Source organism: Macrotis lagotis, chromosome 1 (assembly GCF_037893015.1).
Source record: "Macrotis lagotis isolate mMagLag1 chromosome 1, bilby.v1.9.chrom.fasta, whole genome shotgun sequence".
Lineage (NCBI taxonomy): Eukaryota > Metazoa > Chordata > Mammalia > Peramelemorphia > Peramelidae > Macrotis > Macrotis lagotis.
The window spans coordinates 151,757,049-151,774,247 of NC_133658.1; the positions used below are offsets into that span (position 1 = coordinate 151,757,049).

Consider the following 17,199-nt stretch of genomic DNA (forward strand, 5'->3'; position numbering starts at 1 on the left):
GGGAAGCCTAGTGGGCTAGGAGCGACACCCCTCGGGGTCCTTCTTCCTCCGTCCGGTGACTCCCGAGCCCCTCCCCTCCCGGACTGGGGGTCCTGACGGGGGGGGGGGGGGGGGGCGGGTGTGGGCGCGGGCGCGGCCGGTGAAGGGGGCGGGGGGCCCTTCTCCGGCCTCGCTCTCGGCCCGCGCGGCGCCTTCCGGGGCGGGCGCGGCGCCGGAACTAGGTGTTGGGGGCGCGGCGCCGCGCCGGACGGCTGCGGGGGGAGCGCCGAGGCGCCGCGCCGGGCCGGGAGGGGCGGGCGCACTTCCGCTGCTGGGCCGCCGGGGGCCCGCGGGCGGGCCGAGGGCCGAGATCCGGCGGGGCTGGGGCGGCCGAGCGGCCGTCGCGCTTCCGGTGAGGCGCTTCCGGCGGCGGCGGCGGCGGCGGTTCCGGGTGCCTTTGTCCCCCGGTGTCGCGACCCCGGGCTCACAGGTGGGTTCGGGCCGCTCCTCCTCCTCGCCCCCCGCCCGCCGCGAGGGGCCGCGGGGCCTCGGGACGCCGCCCCCCGGTTTCCGCGGTAACGGGCCTGGGCCGCGGGAGCCGGGGAGCGGACGCCGCGCCCCTCCCGCCGCCGCCGCCCCCACGGCCCCGGGCCCGGCCGCAGCCCGGTGACCCCTGTGCCATTTCCCTCCCCGAAGGTTTCTCCCAGGACCCAGCTGGGGAGCCGCCTTCTCCATGTCTCAGTTCAAGCGCCAGCGGGTCAGCCCCCTGCCGGGAGGACGCAACTTCTCAGGTTAGACCCTGCGGGCCCGGCCCTGGCCCCGACCCCGGCCCGGCCCGGCCCGGCCCCGGGGGGCTTGCGGGGCTGAGAGGCGTCTGCGGGGACCCCCGAGACGGACACCGCGGCCGTGTTGGGCCGACGGCATCCGCGTAGACAGAGCTGGATGATTTGTGGGACGCGATCCACACCCGCAGGGAACTTTTACAGAGGAGGAGACGGGATCTGGGAAACGTGACTTACTCCGGGTCTTCTGACCTGAAATTCAGTGAACTTTGTACTTTACGGGAAGCTTTATACCACCTTTTCACGACCCTGGGTTCTAGAGTGGGCGAGTCAGGCCGCCAACCCCGCTTTTGCTTTTATTCCCCCAGGCTCTGCATCCACCTCTCTCCTGGGCCCACCACCAGGTCTGCTCACCCCTCCTGTAGCCACAGAGTTGTCTCAGAATGCCAGGCACCTTCAGGTAGGCATTTATTCAGGTATATGAGTTCTTGCCGTAATGTGTGAATTCTGATGGTCGTCCCTTGATCTTTATAGGTCATTCTTCTCTTTTATCTTTTCCCATATTGGGAGAATGGTTAGCTAACTCTTTGACTAGAAATTCTATGTCCTTGGCTTGAGGATTATTTGATTTTTCTCTGTCCAAGAAGAAACCAGAGTCCTTACAGTTTGGTAGCTCATAAATAAATCTGATTCTCACCCATGACTGCATTACGTCTATTTTTTTTTACTGTTGATAATTATGTGATTATTCCATTCAAAGGACACATAAATTAACTAGACATATTGCTTGTAAAAGGCATTTTCTATTTCTATGGTGGATGTCCAGTGCAGAGTCAAAGAGTAAAATGGAAATTTTGCATGTTACAACCTTTTTTGTATATCCATTAACACTAAGTGTCTTTCCCTTTTCCTTGTGGAAGTCATGCCATCTTTTTTTTTTTTCAACTACATATAAAGACAATTCTCAACATTCATCTTTTGAGTTCCACATTTTTCTACCACCTTCCCTTCCCCACCCTCCCCATGGCAGTTAACAATCTGACATGAGTTGTACGGGTACAATTTTTGTTTAACATTTTCATACTAGTCATATTGTGAAAAAAGAATTGGAACTAAGGGCAAAGGAAATATGAGAAAGGAAAAACATAAAACTAGAAATTGTATGTTTTGCTCTACATTCAGACCCCATCGTTTTTTTCCTCTCACTGTGGATGGCATTTTCCATAATAGGTCTTTTAGGACTGTTCTTGATCACTGAACTGCTGAGAGGAGTTGTGTCCACAGTAATGATCAGCTCAGAATGTTGCTGTTAATGTGTACATCTATTTTTAATCATTTGATTTAAATTGAGATTTTCTAGCAAAGGGGACTTTATATTTTTTCATCTTTCTCTTTTACTGTGTATCTAGATGACTCAGGCTGTTGAGGGTGTTGAGTAGGGATGAGAAGGTAGTTTGAAAGTAGTTCTTTTGTGTTGATAGGGTTATGAGTGATAATTGTTTTCAGCTATTTTCCTCTTTATTTTGAGTACTATTTTATTCTACAGGGTGGAGAGAAGCAACGTGTTTTTACTGGCATTGTCACCAGCTTGCATGACTACTTTGGGGTAGTTGATGAGGAAGTCTTCTTTCAGTTGAGGTAGGCTGAAGGCTCTGATGGTTTCCCCAAAGAATGAGGATACTTTAGCAGAAAAAAGTTTAATGGGTTAAGATTCAACATCACGATGGTAGAGAAATCTCTGAGGCTGCCATTTACACTGGACCCCAGGAGATTTTGTTGCTGTCACACAGAAAATATATGGGGGAAGACCCTTCTGGGGGAGGGGAGGGAATGGTCTTTTTGCAGTGACCAGGGGGTCTGGTCAGGCCCCTTTCCTCAATGGGCACTCTTGGATTTTGTACTGGCAGTGTGGTGAAGGGCAGGCTGCCCCAATTGGGTGAGAAGGTGCTGGTAAAGGCTGCATACAATCCTGGCCAGGCAGTGCCCTGGAATGCTGTCAAGGTTCAGACACTCTCCAATCAGGTACTCAGTCCTTGTCAGTATGTGCATTGGGGAAGGGAACCCATATGGCCTTAAAGCCAAGAAGGAATCATATTTCTTGGGAGGGGGATGTTTTACCTTAGGGTGTGTGAGTTCAGTATTAGAGTTCCCTATTTTCATTTCTCAGCCCCTGCTGAAGTCCCCAGCACCTCCCCTTCTACATGTGGCAGCACTGGGTCAGAAACAAGGCATTCTGGGGGCCCAGCCCCAGCTGATCTTTCAGCCTCATCGGATTCCCCCACTCTTCCCTCAGAAGCGTGAGTATGATTTGTAAACTCACAGGCTTCCTGTTCTAAACAGAGAATTGTGGACATAGGATCAGAGAGATGGAGTTGTGGAGATAGCCAGAGAGATTTCTTGAGTCTTTTGAGTTATAATGTATTTTCTCTCCTTAGCACTGAGTCTCTTCCAAACATCCCCTACATTGCATCTGAGCCATCTGAGCAGGTTTCCCGCTCGTGGTCCTCATGGCCGACTGGATCAGGGTCGAAGGTAAGAAGATAGGACGAGGGGAATTATTGTTTATGTGCTTCTCTTTCATGGTTTTCACTTTTTATCATTGATACTGTCTTTGCAACTGGTCACTTTACCTTACTATTTTTCATTATAGTGAGATGTAATCGTAAATGACTATATTTTGTTTTAGTAATTAGATGCATGATGTGAATTGGTCTTCCAAAGTATTTCACGTAATAGACTAGATATAATAGACTCAACATTTCAATATTTATTAAAATGACATTGCCATATGTGTTTTTAAGTTAGTGATTTAAATTGTACTCATAAGTGTGTAACAAAAGTTATTTAGATTTATGTAAAATCAAGGAAAACAAAGGTCTTAGGTTGCTTAATGTGGAGAGGGTGTGTTGAATTGGGTCTTTGGTATATTTTAAGTATGTCTTGTATGATATATGAGTAGTGTTCTGCAAAAAAAAAAAATTATTAGTTCTTTGCTTGTTATCCTCTGCTGTTTTTTTTACCTATTCAGAGGTTTTCACTTTGTTCCCTGAGAACTAACTTATTTTTTACATGGGAATCATAATCTCAGATGTGGAAGGGATTTTATTTTGATACAATCCCTTTCTGAGCAAGAATACTTTTTTTGTAACCCTGACAAATAGATACCTAACATTAATGAATGTAAAAGGATACTTGTTATCTGTCAGGGCAGTTCATTCCATTATTGGGATACCTTTAACTAAAAAAGGTTTTCCTTTTCATTTCACCAAAATTTAGCTCTCTGAAACTTCTATTTTTGCCCTTGAGGGCCAAGTAAAAGAATAATAATACTTCCCACATGATTACTTTTCAGATATTTGAAAACTGCCATCATGATCCCCCTAAATTTTTTTCAGCAGTACCTTTCCCTGTTCCTTCAACTGATCCCTGTTATGGCATGATCTTGAAGTCATTCACCATCTTGTTTTCAGTTTCCTGGATATTCTCCAAGCTGTCAATATCCTTTCTAAAATATAGTGTCCCAAACTGAGCATGATACTCCAGATGTAGTCTGATGAGTGCAGAGCAGAGTGGCACAAAATCTCCTTTATTTTGGACACTATGTTTCTGTTAACGCAGCCTCAGATCTGTGTGTGTGTGTGTGTGTGTGTGTGAGAGAGAGAGAGAGAGAGAGAGAGAGTGAGAGTGAGAGTGAGTGTGTGTTTTAGGCTTTGCTCAAGCTCTTTGAAATGAAAATCAAAGAGTGATAAAAGCCTTATATCTTAAATGTCAACAGGGTTATAAGTAACAAGGAAGCCATCTAGAATCCTGAATAAAAGCTTAAGGCAAGGTTTTACCATATTTATGACCAGCAATAGGCCAGGCTGCACAGTCAGTGCTTAATAATAATTCTTGAATTCTCAAATAAGAGGTAAACCCAGCCTTCAGAATTGTTTAGCAAAAGGCTTTTATTTTTGCTTCCTTTGATTTTTCTCAATCACGTGTGCTGGAATATATGTTTAGGTCAAGTCACATATACAGACTTTTACTCCTCTAACACTGTGAACTAAAGTGACCTTAATTATAAAATGAAGGGATTAAACTAGAGTGATCACTAAAGGTTCCTTCTAGTTCTCATATTCAAGTAATGATTTTATTGAACCCTTAAGGATGATCTAAATCAGCTGAAAAATATGTATTGTTAAATTTTGGCGGGGGGGAGGTTCTTTTTGGATTATAAAATGTAGCTCTGTTATGGTGTCCCTAATATTTATTTTATATCCTTTGCATGTCAGTCATTGGGGTGCTTTGTGTGACTTTGACCCTAGCTTTACAGTGATCTAATTTGAAGTGGAAGGAAATAATTGAGGATGGTTGTTTTATGAGTTGAGAAAAAATAAAATATATAGGGTAGGAAAAGAGGTGGTAGAAATTAGATGCTTTCAGAGGATGTTCAGTTTAAAAGAGCATCAGTAACATTAATAACTTTGCTGGAAGGTATGTTTTTCTGTTTCCACTTTTAGGAATAAACTGGTGAATGTCCAGAGGATGGTAGTTAGGATGGTGAAGTCTTGAATTCATGGCAGGGTTTCAGTTGTTTTTCAGTCTCTGACTCTTCATGACCCATTTGGGGTTTTCTTGGCAAAGATATTGGAGTGACTTGACATTTCCTTCTTCAACTCATTTACAGATGAGGAAACTGAGGCAAACAGGGTTAAATGATTTGTTCTGAGTCATGCAGCTTGTTAGTTGTCTGAGACCAGATTTGATCACAGGAAGGTAATGATTCTTGATTTCAGCCCAACACTCTATGCAGCACCTAGCCACTCTATGTCATGAGTTCATGTCAGATGGGGATATATCTATCAGTGGAAGGAACTGGGGATATTTATCCTGGAGAACCGAAGACTCAAGTGACATCCCAGTCGGCTTCAAGAAAGACTGTCATATGGAAGATAAATGGACTTGTTCTATTGGGTTCCAGATGATTAGCAATAGGTGGAAGTTGTAAAGAGACAAATTTAGGCTTGATGTCAAGAAACACTTCCTAGAAGTAGAATGAACTGCATCAGGAGGTGATGACTGGATGACTACTGTTTTGGAAATGGGTTATACTGTATGAATGCTTTAACTCCCTTGCAAGCCTGAAATTCAATGATTCAATAAGGATAGCTTCTCTTTTGGGGCCGTCCCATTCAACTTTTAGTGTTATTCCTCATGGAGTTTTGAGTCTAGGCATATTTCTGCTTATTGTTTCCTGTTACTAAGGTTTGCTTTTTTTTTTTTTCTTACTAGTAATGAATTGTAACTAAGTCTTCATTGTTCATTGTATTAGGGAAAACCTGTTTTGGATTATTCTAAATCACAGTGATTTAGTAAATGATACAATGTAGCTAAAAAGTTATGATTTTTACTAAAAGTTGCTTAAATTACTAGTCTAGTTGTGTACAAGTGTCCAAATAATTTCAAAGCTACATCATAGAAATATTGAAATTTTTGTAGAGACACAACTGAGAAGGTATTCTTGTCTTTAAGTAACTCAAAAAATTGTTTCAAGAATTAGCACTTGAAGCTCTGATTTTGAAGGTCAATGAGAGGAAAAGGAAGCAAGTCTGGTATATATACAGCTGACACTCAGTTATTCTGGAGTGAGTAATTTACCTCTGAAAAACTGAGAATTAGTTATGTTTGTACCAAGAGATGGAGTTTTCTTGTTTGAGACATTTTGACAATGTAAGTTACTAGAGGACAGGGGATTGTCTTTGTTAAACTCACTTAATACTATATCTAATATATTTGGGTATTTAATACTCTAATGATAATTTTTCAACCTTCAGTGATGACTATGACACCAAGAAACGCAAGCAAAGGGCAGGTGGGGAGCCCTGGGGTGCTAAGAAACCAAGACATGACTTACCTCCTTATCGGGTCCACCTTACTCCCTACACTGTGGACAGGTGAGCATACAAAGCTGTGAGGTAGAAAGGGACTTTCTGGGGGCTGAGTGGAGAGTTTGATGATAAGGGAAAGGCTATGACCCTGTTTTCTTTGCTCTTGGCCTACAGTCCCTCCTGTGACTTCTTAGAACTCCAACGCCGTTATCGAAGTCTTTTAGTACCTCCAGACTTTTTAGTTGTGCATCTGAACTGGTTGTCTGCCTTCCCTCTGAGCCAGCCCTTCTCCTTACATCATCCAAGCCGGATTCAGGTGTCATCAGAGAAGGAACAAGGCCCAAGTACTGAGCCTGAGGCCACCCCACCAGATCCAGACATGACGTACAGTGCTAAGGTGAGCTGGCAGCATCTTGTTGCTTTTCCTCGTGGTTTAGGAGAATTTCCACCACATCTGTTTGATTGTTGTGCTTGTTTCACTGCCTCTGCTCAGGTACTTTTGCTTTCCTCCCCGGGAATAGAAGAATTCTATCGTTGCTGTCTGCTGTTTGTAGAAGATATGGCTGAGCCAAGGGAGAGTCCAGAGCACCCTTTGAAGCAAATTAAGGTGAGAGTTGGAATGATGTGGGATCTGTGAAGCAAAGTCTCACAGCTTTATACTTTTTCCTTCCCCTAAGACTTCTTCATTGATATTGTCCCCCTCCCACCAAAGGACTGATCAAAGGATCATGAGGACTCTGCCTTAGAGTCATGGGGGATTTGTAGTTCTGTTGATCTAGAGCACTTCCTGTGAACCAAGCAGGGTGCTGAGCACTGGGGAACACCAGCTTTTATGAGGTGTAATCTGAGCTTCTCCCTCCTGGTCTGCCCTGCAAGCAGTACAGCAACTCATTGTTCTTGAATTGAAGAATGTTAGAGCTCAGAGACCTGGAGGTGATAGAATGAGAAAGCTAAAGGCTGCAAAGCCCCAGGTCTGCACCATTACACAGCAAAACTGGGACTGAAACCCTTGTCTTTATTCACTTTTCACTCTGTATCTGACTCCTTCCTGGCTAATAATATATGTAGGTTTGTTGAGGATGAAATGGGGGAGGACCCACTTAATCAAGCTTTTACACATTCTTCTCACAGTTTTTGCTGAGGAGGAAGGACGATGAGGCTGTGATGGTTGGGGGTGAGTGGTCGCCCTCCCTAGATGGTCCTGACCCGAAGGCTGATCCCCAGGTATTGGTCCGAACTGCCATCCGTTGTGCCCGAGCTCAGACAGGCATTGATCTGAGTAGTTGCACAAAGTGGTGAGTGTCCTTTCTACAGGTTTTATTCAAGAACATCAGTGTTATTGGTGAGAAGATTGGGTTTAAACTGAGATAACAAATTCAGACTCCATGTAGACTTGCTAGCTTCCCACCATTCTGTAACCATAGAATACACTTTTGACCCCAGTCTTGCAGATAGTTGGTACTGACCATAAGGAGGGGCTTGGTGACTATGTTTGTGTGTGTTTTAGTGCCTGTCTGTCACTCCTGGCTCCAGAGCAATGGTCAGGAATGTGCTCCTTGTAAAGGAATACTAGTTTTTTAACTTGTGTTTCAGCTTAGGGAGCTCAGGGTAGATATGGGGTTTGCCTGGTCATTTGGACTGCAGGATTCATCAGAGGGTACAGTCTCAATGCCCCCTTTTGCTGGGACCAGGTGGCGAATTGCTGAGTTCCAGTACATACAGCTGGGACCCCCTCGGCGGCAGCGAACAGTAGTGGTGTATCTGCCGGACATCTGGACTGTTATGCCCTCCTTGGAGGAGTGGGAGGCCCTTTGCCAGCAAAAGGCAGCTGAGAACGCTGCCTCACTCCAGGAGGCTCCAGTGGTAAGTATGAGTCCTGGGAGGGAAAGGGTCCAAACATTTGGACTAACAAGTGACGACTTTTTTGTTTGCTTCCTAGGATGCAGAGGCTTCTCCAGAAGAAACAGACTCGTCTGAGCTTGCAACAGCAGAGGCTTCTGAGCAAGAAACAGAGAATCCTGAACTCAGTCTGCAGCAGGAAATGGACTCTTCACTCCCAGAGGCCCCTCCTCCTCCTCTGGAGCCTGTTATAATAGCCCAACCTGGCTGTACCAACCTTTCCCTCCATGCCATTGTGGAAGATCGGAGGCCAAGAGAAAAGATCTCATTTGAGGTAGATCTGGAAGGTCTGGGAAATGTGCCAGTCTAATGGAACTTAGAGGAACCCTTTCCACTTGATATTCATGCCCCTTCAACTCTGCATTAACAGGTAACGGTGTTGGCAGCACTGTTTCAGGAGATGCTGCAGCGAGACTTTGGATACAAAATCTATAAAATGTTACTGAGCCTGCCTGAAAAAGAGGTGCCTCCACCAGAGCCGGAAAAGGAGGAAACGGCCAAGGATGAGGCAGCCAAGGAGGAGGTGGCCAAAGAGTCTAAGGATGAAACCCAGAATGAGGGAGCATCTGCTGAGCCAGACTCCTTGTTGGTGAGTGCTCGAGTTGGAGAGGGGAAGTGGTCAGAGAAGGTCATGCACCAAGGAGCTTTAGGTTAAGGCTAGGAGACCTGTAGGTGACTGGCAGTGGATGGTCTGAGGCTTGGGCTCTGAGGACAAACAACAGAGTAATAGGATAGACAAGGACATATACATTTTATATAGTGACAGTGCTTAAGCATATCAGTGCTTAAGAATCTTAAAGGAGAAGAACTCTCTGAAGCAGAGGTAGAAGTAGAGAAGGACCACATTTCAGGCATGGGGGTAACAGTGCAAAGAATAGAAATGGAGAGTTCTTTGTGAGGAACTGAAAAGGAATGATGGCTAGTGAGATTGGAACAGAGGTTGTTCAGGATTGGAAGAGCTAAATGGAGGAATTTCTAGAGACAGTGGAACTCGGGATCTTGTTGAGGAAAGGGGTCTCATGGGTCATATTTGTGCTTAAGGAGAATCACTGGTAGCAGTATGTAGGGTGTACTGAATGGGTGGAGGCTGGAGAAAGGGAGACAATTAGGAAGTGGTTGCAAGAGGTGATGAAATCCTGTACTAAGGTGGTGGCTGGGTTAAAGGACAAAAGCACCACATGGGAGAGAGAATGGAGGTGGAAATACCTCCATTTGACAGTCAATAGGTCTGGAGAGAAAGACGGAGGGAGGGAGGGAGAGAGAGAGACACGAGACAGAGAGAGAGAGAGAGAGAGAGAGAGAGCGCCCAGGAGAATGCCTGGAAGGGCGGAGCTACTTTTGATAGAAATAGGGAAGTTAGGAGGAGGGGAGGGTTTAGGGGGAAGAGAATGAATTTGCTTTAAACAGGGTGAGGTTAAGATGCTTCTGGGACATCCAGTTGAAACATCCAGTAGACAGTTTGTGTAGGACAACTGAAATTTGGGGAGAAACTGACTGGTTCTGTAGATCTGAAAGTCATCTGCAAAGAGCTGGTAATTCAACCCTTGGGAGTTGATGAGGTGACTGAGAGAGACTAGAGGGAGGAGAGGGCCTCAGCCAGGCCTGAGGGACCCCACAGTTTAGGGAGCATGACGTAGATGATGAGCCAACAAAGAGCAACAAGGACAAGAGAGACGAGGAAGGGTCAGAGCAGGGCAAGACATTCTCAGGATGTCAGAGTAAAAGAAGTATAGCTGAGGAGTCAGAGTACAGAAAGATGTCAGCCTGGATGCTTAGGGAATAGGGCATGTGGGGCATTGTTCTGATTAATTGAAAGTTAGCCAGAAATCTGAGTTTTAGCCTTTGTTGAAATACATTACTAAAATGAGTGAACAATTTTTACTTCAGAATATGGTTTAATGAACATGATTTCACTATTTGAGAATCTTGTACTACTCAAATGGAACTTCTCTTTGAGAGGCATTGATGAGCTTTGTGGTGCAAGAGACAGAGAGCTGGGCCTCGAGTCAGAAAGACTGAGTTAAATCAGCCTCAGCTTCCTCAACTGTAAATAGTGGGGATAATAGTAACAGCTATTTCCTTAGGGTTGTTTTGAAGACCAAATGAGGCACTTGTTAAAAAAAAAACATTTTTTTTAGCACAATGCCTGGAGCATGATAGGTACTAATAAGTCTTTCCTTTCTTTCTCCCTTCCCTCATTGTGTAGTATCATGAATGTGGAAGGGGTATGAAAATTACTTACTTTGTTGGAGCTATAATTTCACCATTGTTTCTGGTACTTCCTCCACTGGTATAGATCTTAAGCTATCCATGCCTTATGTATCCTCTCATTAGTCTTCCGAAAAGGATCTCTCCAGGATCTGAAGATCTTTCTATAGGTTTTTTGAGATATGTGGATACAAGTGCCTTTCCTCTGACAGATCTTTCATGACTATATGCTGTTGCCTACTCAGACCCACTGACAACAGTTTTCATTCTTTAGAGGCTGTGGTGGTACATGACTAAGCTATATAATAGCATCATTGGAAGAATATTAGTGTGAAAACAAGATTGTGTGTGTGTGTATGTGTGTGTGTGTGTGTGTGTGTGTGTGTGTGGTGTGTTAGGGAGCAGTTTGGTATTGTTGAAAGTAGTGCATTTCCCCACATAAAATAGAGATTACTTTCCTTCTGATTCAATTCTGGGCCAAGGTAGTTGCCTTTCCAAAGTGTTTTCAAGACATGCACTGTGGACTAGCTCATGGGGGTACCCATTCACAGCATCTCTTTATCAGGACAGTAGGTGCTTTTCATTTCAGCTTGATAAACATTGTTTAAGTGCTACTGTGTTTAGGATACTGAAGTAGGTACTTGAGAATTCCAAGAAATACTTGATTTTAAAGCGCTAACTTTTTGCTTTCCTTATGACCTTGTTTTTTACTGTGACTCAGTTGTTATGTTGAATTCTTTTGGGTGGTTGTAGATCTTATTGAGGAGGTCCTATAGGATTCTGGTGCTTGATGTAAGTACCATAGGGTGAATTGCAAACCGGGTCATCTAGAGAACCTTGCACAGAAGATCTTTCAGGATAGTTAGGAACACTTTTTTTTTTGTTGTTGTTTTTGCAAGGCAATGGGTTTAAGTGACTTGCCGAAGGTCACACAGCTAAGTAACAGCGTCTGAGGCTAGATTTGAACTCAAATTCTACTGACTCTGGGGCCGGTGCTCTACCCACTGTGCCACCTAACTGCCCCTGGATAGTGAGGAACACTTTGTGGGTATTTCATTTCTTATTTCATATTTATAATTGGAGGATTTTTAAACAATTGATCTCTGGTCATATCTATTCAAGGAATTTTATATTTGCAGTGGAGACACCTATTTGAGGTTTGATTTCTGAAATCTGATGCTTTTTTTGAATCAATAAATAGGATTTTATTTTCTATACTTCATGTGATTTTTATGGCTTTGAAGATGAGGTCTGCAAAAGCCTCCCTTATATTTTAGTTCATAAAGATTTCATGCAGCTGAGAAACTGGACAACTCGGTAGTTCCTTATCTCTTCTCAGACAACTTTCAAATAAGGTTGCCTTCTGCACAGATGTCTTATATAAATTTGGTTTGATCTAGTTACTTTGACTTTTTGTGACTTTCAAGTTTTTCCTATAGCACATTTGGTTTTGAGGTGTTAAAATCCAGATGTAATTTCACTATCATCTATGATAATAGATTGTTTTTAACACACATCCATTTTGCATGTATATGATTTTAACTTAACAGTTTCATATGCTTTTAGCTTAGTTGGACCTCATGTCAAGCTTTCAGGAAACTTGTTTGGCTCTGTATTGACTATTACCAAGGCAGTGGGGTTGAATGATTTGCCCAAGGGGATACAGTTAGGTAATTATTAAGTGTCTGAGGCTGGATTTGAACTCATGTCCTCCTGACTGCAACAGTGCTCTATCCGATGCACCACCTAGCTGCCCCCTATCATTGTCTTTTGCAATGATATACAAGGGAGATACTTTTGAATGTGTGAATACTTTTGAATTTGTGTCTCCCTGGGCATATATACGCTAAACCATGGTGCTCTTGACTCCTGTTTCCCTTCCTTGAAAGGAGTTGAATATGCTGGTTGAAGTGGTTTCTGGGTCCTTCTGATTTTCCTTTCCCTGTGGTGGTGGCTACTTTCATGAGTTAAACTTCTATAAGAATTGGTGATAATCTGAATCAAAATTTTTTTTATTTTTCAGTCAGTAGGTGGTTTTGGAACAATCCATAACTTAACACAGAATTTTCTATCTTTATCCTTTTCTTTGATTTTAGTGTTTATTTTGATCTTTAATTAACATACTTTCCAGAATGGTTTTCTCCTTCCTTCCTTCCTCTAACTTTCATATTGAAATGAGATGCTAAAAGGTAGAGAAAATTGTTAGTGAAAAGAGCACTGGCTCTTGAGTTCAAATCCTAACCCTTGCATTTAATAATCCTTGTATGATTTTGAGCTAATCACTTTAAATTTCCCTAGAGCTCAATTTGCTTACCTTAAGGAGACTGGACAAGATAATTTCAGAGATTCTTTCCAATTCAAGAGACAAAAAACTATACTGACCCAGGGCCAAAAAAAAGCAACCTGGAATTTGCTTTAAAAAAATCCTTTAAAGCAGTTTTTCTTGTAAATTTCCTCCTCCTCTCGAGAGTCAAGTATAAGATGAAGTTGTAGGTAAAGAAGCAGAGTAGGCAGAAGGACCAAAAAACGAAGATGGATCATCAAATATGTTATAGTCCAGGGTTGCCCAAAATACAGCCCCCTATGAGTTTACTAAAAGCTTTAGTAAATGAAGCTGAGTTAATGAAGCTGAGTTACCGAAGAGCTCTTGCTAAAATGGCAAATCAAATTGATATATTGTCTATTGTTTCAATAAAAACTTGTCCAAGGCCACACAGCTAGATGATTATTAAGTGTCTGTGGCCAGATTTGAACTCAGGTACTCCTGACTCCAGGGCCAGTGCTCTATCCACTGTGCCACATAGCCGCCCTCAATAAAACCTTTTTAAAAGTAAGATTGGACAGCTCTGTTTTAGTCAGTGTAGCCTACAGGGATGAAACTAGGTTTTAGTTATAGATCTTAAAATAGGGTTCATACTTGTCTCTTAGTTTACAAGGGAAAAGGGAGTTGTAGTGGTGGGAGGGGAATGTTTATTCCCCGTGATCAAACAGCCCTGGCTTTCCTTTGGGACTGAGATCAAATTACATAACAAATCTCTAGAATTTTCCAGGAGCACCTTGAACCCCAGTTAACATATATAAAATTGTTTTGCAAATGTGTAAGTAACATATAAATATGAGCTGTTATTAGACCTCGTCTGCCCCACACAGAAGGAGGATGGACTTTTGCCCAAGCCTTCAGCTTCTGGTGAAGAGGAGGAAGAGAAGGGCCGGGGTGAAACATCTGAGGACCTTTGTGAGCTGAGCTTGGATGCAGAACTACTGCTGCTAAGGGAAGATGTGGAGGAGGATTTTGGTATGTTGGAAGCCTGAGAGAGGAAGAAGGGAATATTGGCATACACTAGGGTGTTAAGTGGTTTGGGTCTGATGCTTTCCCTTATTGTCTTGGGACTCTTCAGCAGGGACAAAGCTCGAAGATGCTGAGGTGCGGTCTGTTGCCTCAAACCAATCAGAGATGGAATTCTCCTCACTCCAAGACATGGTGAGGAGCTCTTTTTTCCTACTTCACTAAATAGGATTAGTTTTCACAGTTTGGGGAGGTCTCTGATCTGAGCTACACTTTGAGGATTTCATCAGTCTTGGTGGATACTTAGCTTTTAGCTTTTTCTGTATGACAGAAGAATATGCACTTAGGAAGAAAATTTGTGTGTGTGTGTGTGTGTGTGTGTGTGTGTGTAAAGACAGGGCCAATAGAATTCAGTGCCTATAAGACATTTAATCTCCACTTGATAATTTCAAAGCCCCTTAAGGGTTTTTCTGACAATTCACACTTTAGCGTTACTTTCAGAACAAAAAAACTTATCCATAGAAACCTGGTAACTATGGAATTCCTTTACTTGGTCTGACAGAGCCCAGATTCAATGACTTTTCCAGCTTACCAGCCCGTCCATGAGGCAAGAATCCAGCGACGTAGTTGAGCCATAAACAGCTATATACTTTTCCTGGTTCTCTCTTAGCCCAAGGAACTCGACCCCTCAGCTGTGTTGCCCCTGGACTGTCTTCTTGCTTTTGTGTTCTTTGATGCCAACTGGTGTGGCTACCTGCACCGGCGGGACCTAGAGAGGATCCTGCTCACTCTTGGACTTCGGCTTACTGCAGAGCAGGTATCTTTTTCTCCTCTGTTGCATGACTTCTTTTGTTTTCAATGTGCTCTTTCTCCCTGACTCAAGTATTCCTGTAGGCCTTGATTTTTATATTTATTAAGCTAGGCAGCTTTCTGATCCTTGTGCAGTGATGGTTTGCATGTTGTCTGTAGGCCAAAAAGCTGGTGAGCCGGGTGGTGAGCCAGAACATTTGCCAGTACCGGAGCCTCCAGTACAGTCGTCAAGAAGGCCTGGATGCTGGGCTCCCTGAGGAGGCACTCTTTGGTAAGCAGAATTTTACTTCATTCTGGGAGGTGGGGGCCTTAGCTTTTTCCTCAGATCTTCTAATCTTTTTGTCCTTTCAAGGAAACTTGGATCTGCTGCCCCCTTCCTCTGGGGAAAGCACAAAGCCAAGTGCTTCTCAGGTGGAGCACAGGGGCCTGGTGTCTCATAATGGCAGCCTTATTCATGTGGGGAACCTGCTGCAGCGGGCAGAACAGCAAGATAGTGGACGGCTTTACCTGGAGAACAAGATCCACACCCTGGAACTGAAGCTGGGTGAGACACCTGCAGCCCCAAATCCCTGCTTGTGTTTGAATATCCCATAGGCTGTGCTCTAGGGGTGACTCCCAGGTCCTAGAGTTGCAGGGAGCAAGATTTCTGCTGTTTTCTTTCTAGAGGAGACCCATAGCCGTTTCTCCACTACGGAGGCTACCAATAAGACGCTGACAGCAGATATACAGGAACTTCGGACACGGCTAGCAGAGGCTGAAGACATGGCTCGAACAGCGGAGAGGCAGAAGAATCAGCTGCAGCGTCTGCTTCAGGAGTTTCGAAGGCGTTTGACTCCCTTACAGCAGGAGATGCAGCGGATGGCAGAGAAGGTGGGGGCAGGGGGGGTAGCGATTAGGAGGGCTCTGGTTACTGTGGAAATGAAGCTATATACAAGGTTACTGTTGGAGGCTAGTGACAGCTCCCTCCTGGCTCATTCCTAATTCCTTGGGCCTATTTATAGAGACTCCTTCCAAGTAGCTGGTCTTTACCCAGGCCTCTTGCTAGAGGTACACAGACCTGTTTTTTTCCCCCTTTCCCTGCTCTATCCAACACCAAGACCCCTTTTCCCTCCCATTACATCCTCCTTCCTAGGGTTCTAATCCTTGACATACACCTGTGTTTCAGGCTGATAGCTGGGGAGAGAAAGAAGAACCAGCACCTAATAACTGAGGCTGAAGGTCACTGCACAGCAACTGCCACCCAGTGAGCTCAACGATGGAGTCTGATGAAGTTAGACCCTCTCAGCACCAGAAAGCAGCTGGAGCAGGGCCTGGAAACACGGGCAGGGGAGGCTGTCATTGCTCAGCATCTCCAAGGCAAATAGAAAGGGAGGGGCCTGGGCCATGAGGGCAAGTACAGGGACTGGTTCTCAGGCTATCAAAGCAGAGAGGGACCCAATTTACACCTACCACCAATAAGAGCATCTTTACTTCTCACTCCTGAAATATTTCTCCCTCTACTGCGGCTCCTCCTGGAGCCCTTTTAATCTTGTGCTTCCTTATATACTTCCAGTGTAGAAAGAGGCAAAGGAAGGGAGGGAAAGACATCTTAAGAACCTGTAACCAGGCCTAGCACCAACAAACTTTCTGGAGAAAGGGTCAGGGAGTCCAATTGGGGGCATCGGATCCATGATCTGATCAAGCTGCAGATCCTCCAGGAAAAGGAGCTTAGCAGCTCCTGTATAATAAGGACTAGAGCCAGCAGCAGGGGCCAGTTGTGTCTCAGGCTATTTGTCTATAGGCTGGCACTCTGCCAACCCCCATCAGCTCTCTTGCCAGGTGAAAGCCGCTTTCTCTTCTGCTCTTTGTTCAGAATGTGGTAATGGCTTGGGCCTGGGAGGTCAAGCCTTTCTGTTACCTTTGTAATTCTCACCTCTTTCCATAACCCATGGTTCCAGTTTGACTTTGTATATAAAGTTGTCCTTTTTTGGCTTTTTGTTTTTTAAATAAACCAAAGTCAAAAACACAGTGTGTGCCTGCAATCCTTTAGGGCCCCCTTCCCTTGCTGTCTCTTGAGTCTTCATGTATTAGGACCCAAGCCTTCTTGCCTCATTCAGGTTTCCTGTACTTCTTGAACCTTCCCCTACCCCTTCCAAGTGTAGTAGGTTAGGTGCCATATACCTTACCAGGTAAGGTAGTGAGTTGTGTCAACTTCTTCCTGTTAAACAAGTGTCAGACTAAGTCAGCTAGCCAATATAACCCCAGGAAAGCCAACTTATAAAAAGATTTATCAATGAAACATTTAGTCCTCCAGAGGGCAGCACCACACTGTTCAGAAGATATCAGACCTCCATGAAGCAAGGCTACTCCAATTATTTAAAAGCAA

The 17,199-nt window shown here is 44.4% G+C and overlaps 1 protein-coding gene across 3 annotated transcripts; it reads left to right on the forward strand.

Annotated features, from left to right (window-relative positions):
- Positions 1-376: 376 nt before the first annotated feature.
- CCAR2 (cell cycle and apoptosis regulator 2) lies at positions 377-17,133 on the forward strand. Of its 3 annotated transcripts, XM_074209144.1 has the most exons (21): positions 377-469; positions 676-770; positions 1,130-1,221; positions 2,308-2,399; positions 2,669-2,783; positions 2,929-3,058; positions 3,197-3,293; positions 6,578-6,697; positions 6,806-7,028; positions 7,125-7,238; positions 7,763-7,926; positions 8,323-8,494; positions 8,571-8,804; positions 8,901-9,119; positions 13,889-14,033; positions 14,137-14,219; positions 14,695-14,841; positions 14,994-15,105; positions 15,187-15,378; positions 15,499-15,704; positions 16,000-17,125. In XM_074209144.1, exons 2-21 carry the CDS (start codon positions 713-715, stop codon positions 16,042-16,044), a joined length of 2,760 nt encoding a protein of 919 aa, XP_074065245.1. In that variant the 5' UTR covers positions 377-469; positions 676-712; the 3' UTR covers positions 16,045-17,125. The 3 variants fall into 3 exon arrangements, with proteins under 3 accessions (XP_074065245.1, XP_074065243.1, XP_074065244.1); XM_074209142.1 differs by having other exon boundaries at positions 14,994-15,378; positions 16,000-17,133; XM_074209143.1 differs by lacking the exon at positions 377-469 and having other exon boundaries at positions 534-770; positions 14,994-15,378; positions 16,000-17,133.
- The last annotated feature ends 66 nt before the right edge of the window (positions 17,134-17,199 follow it).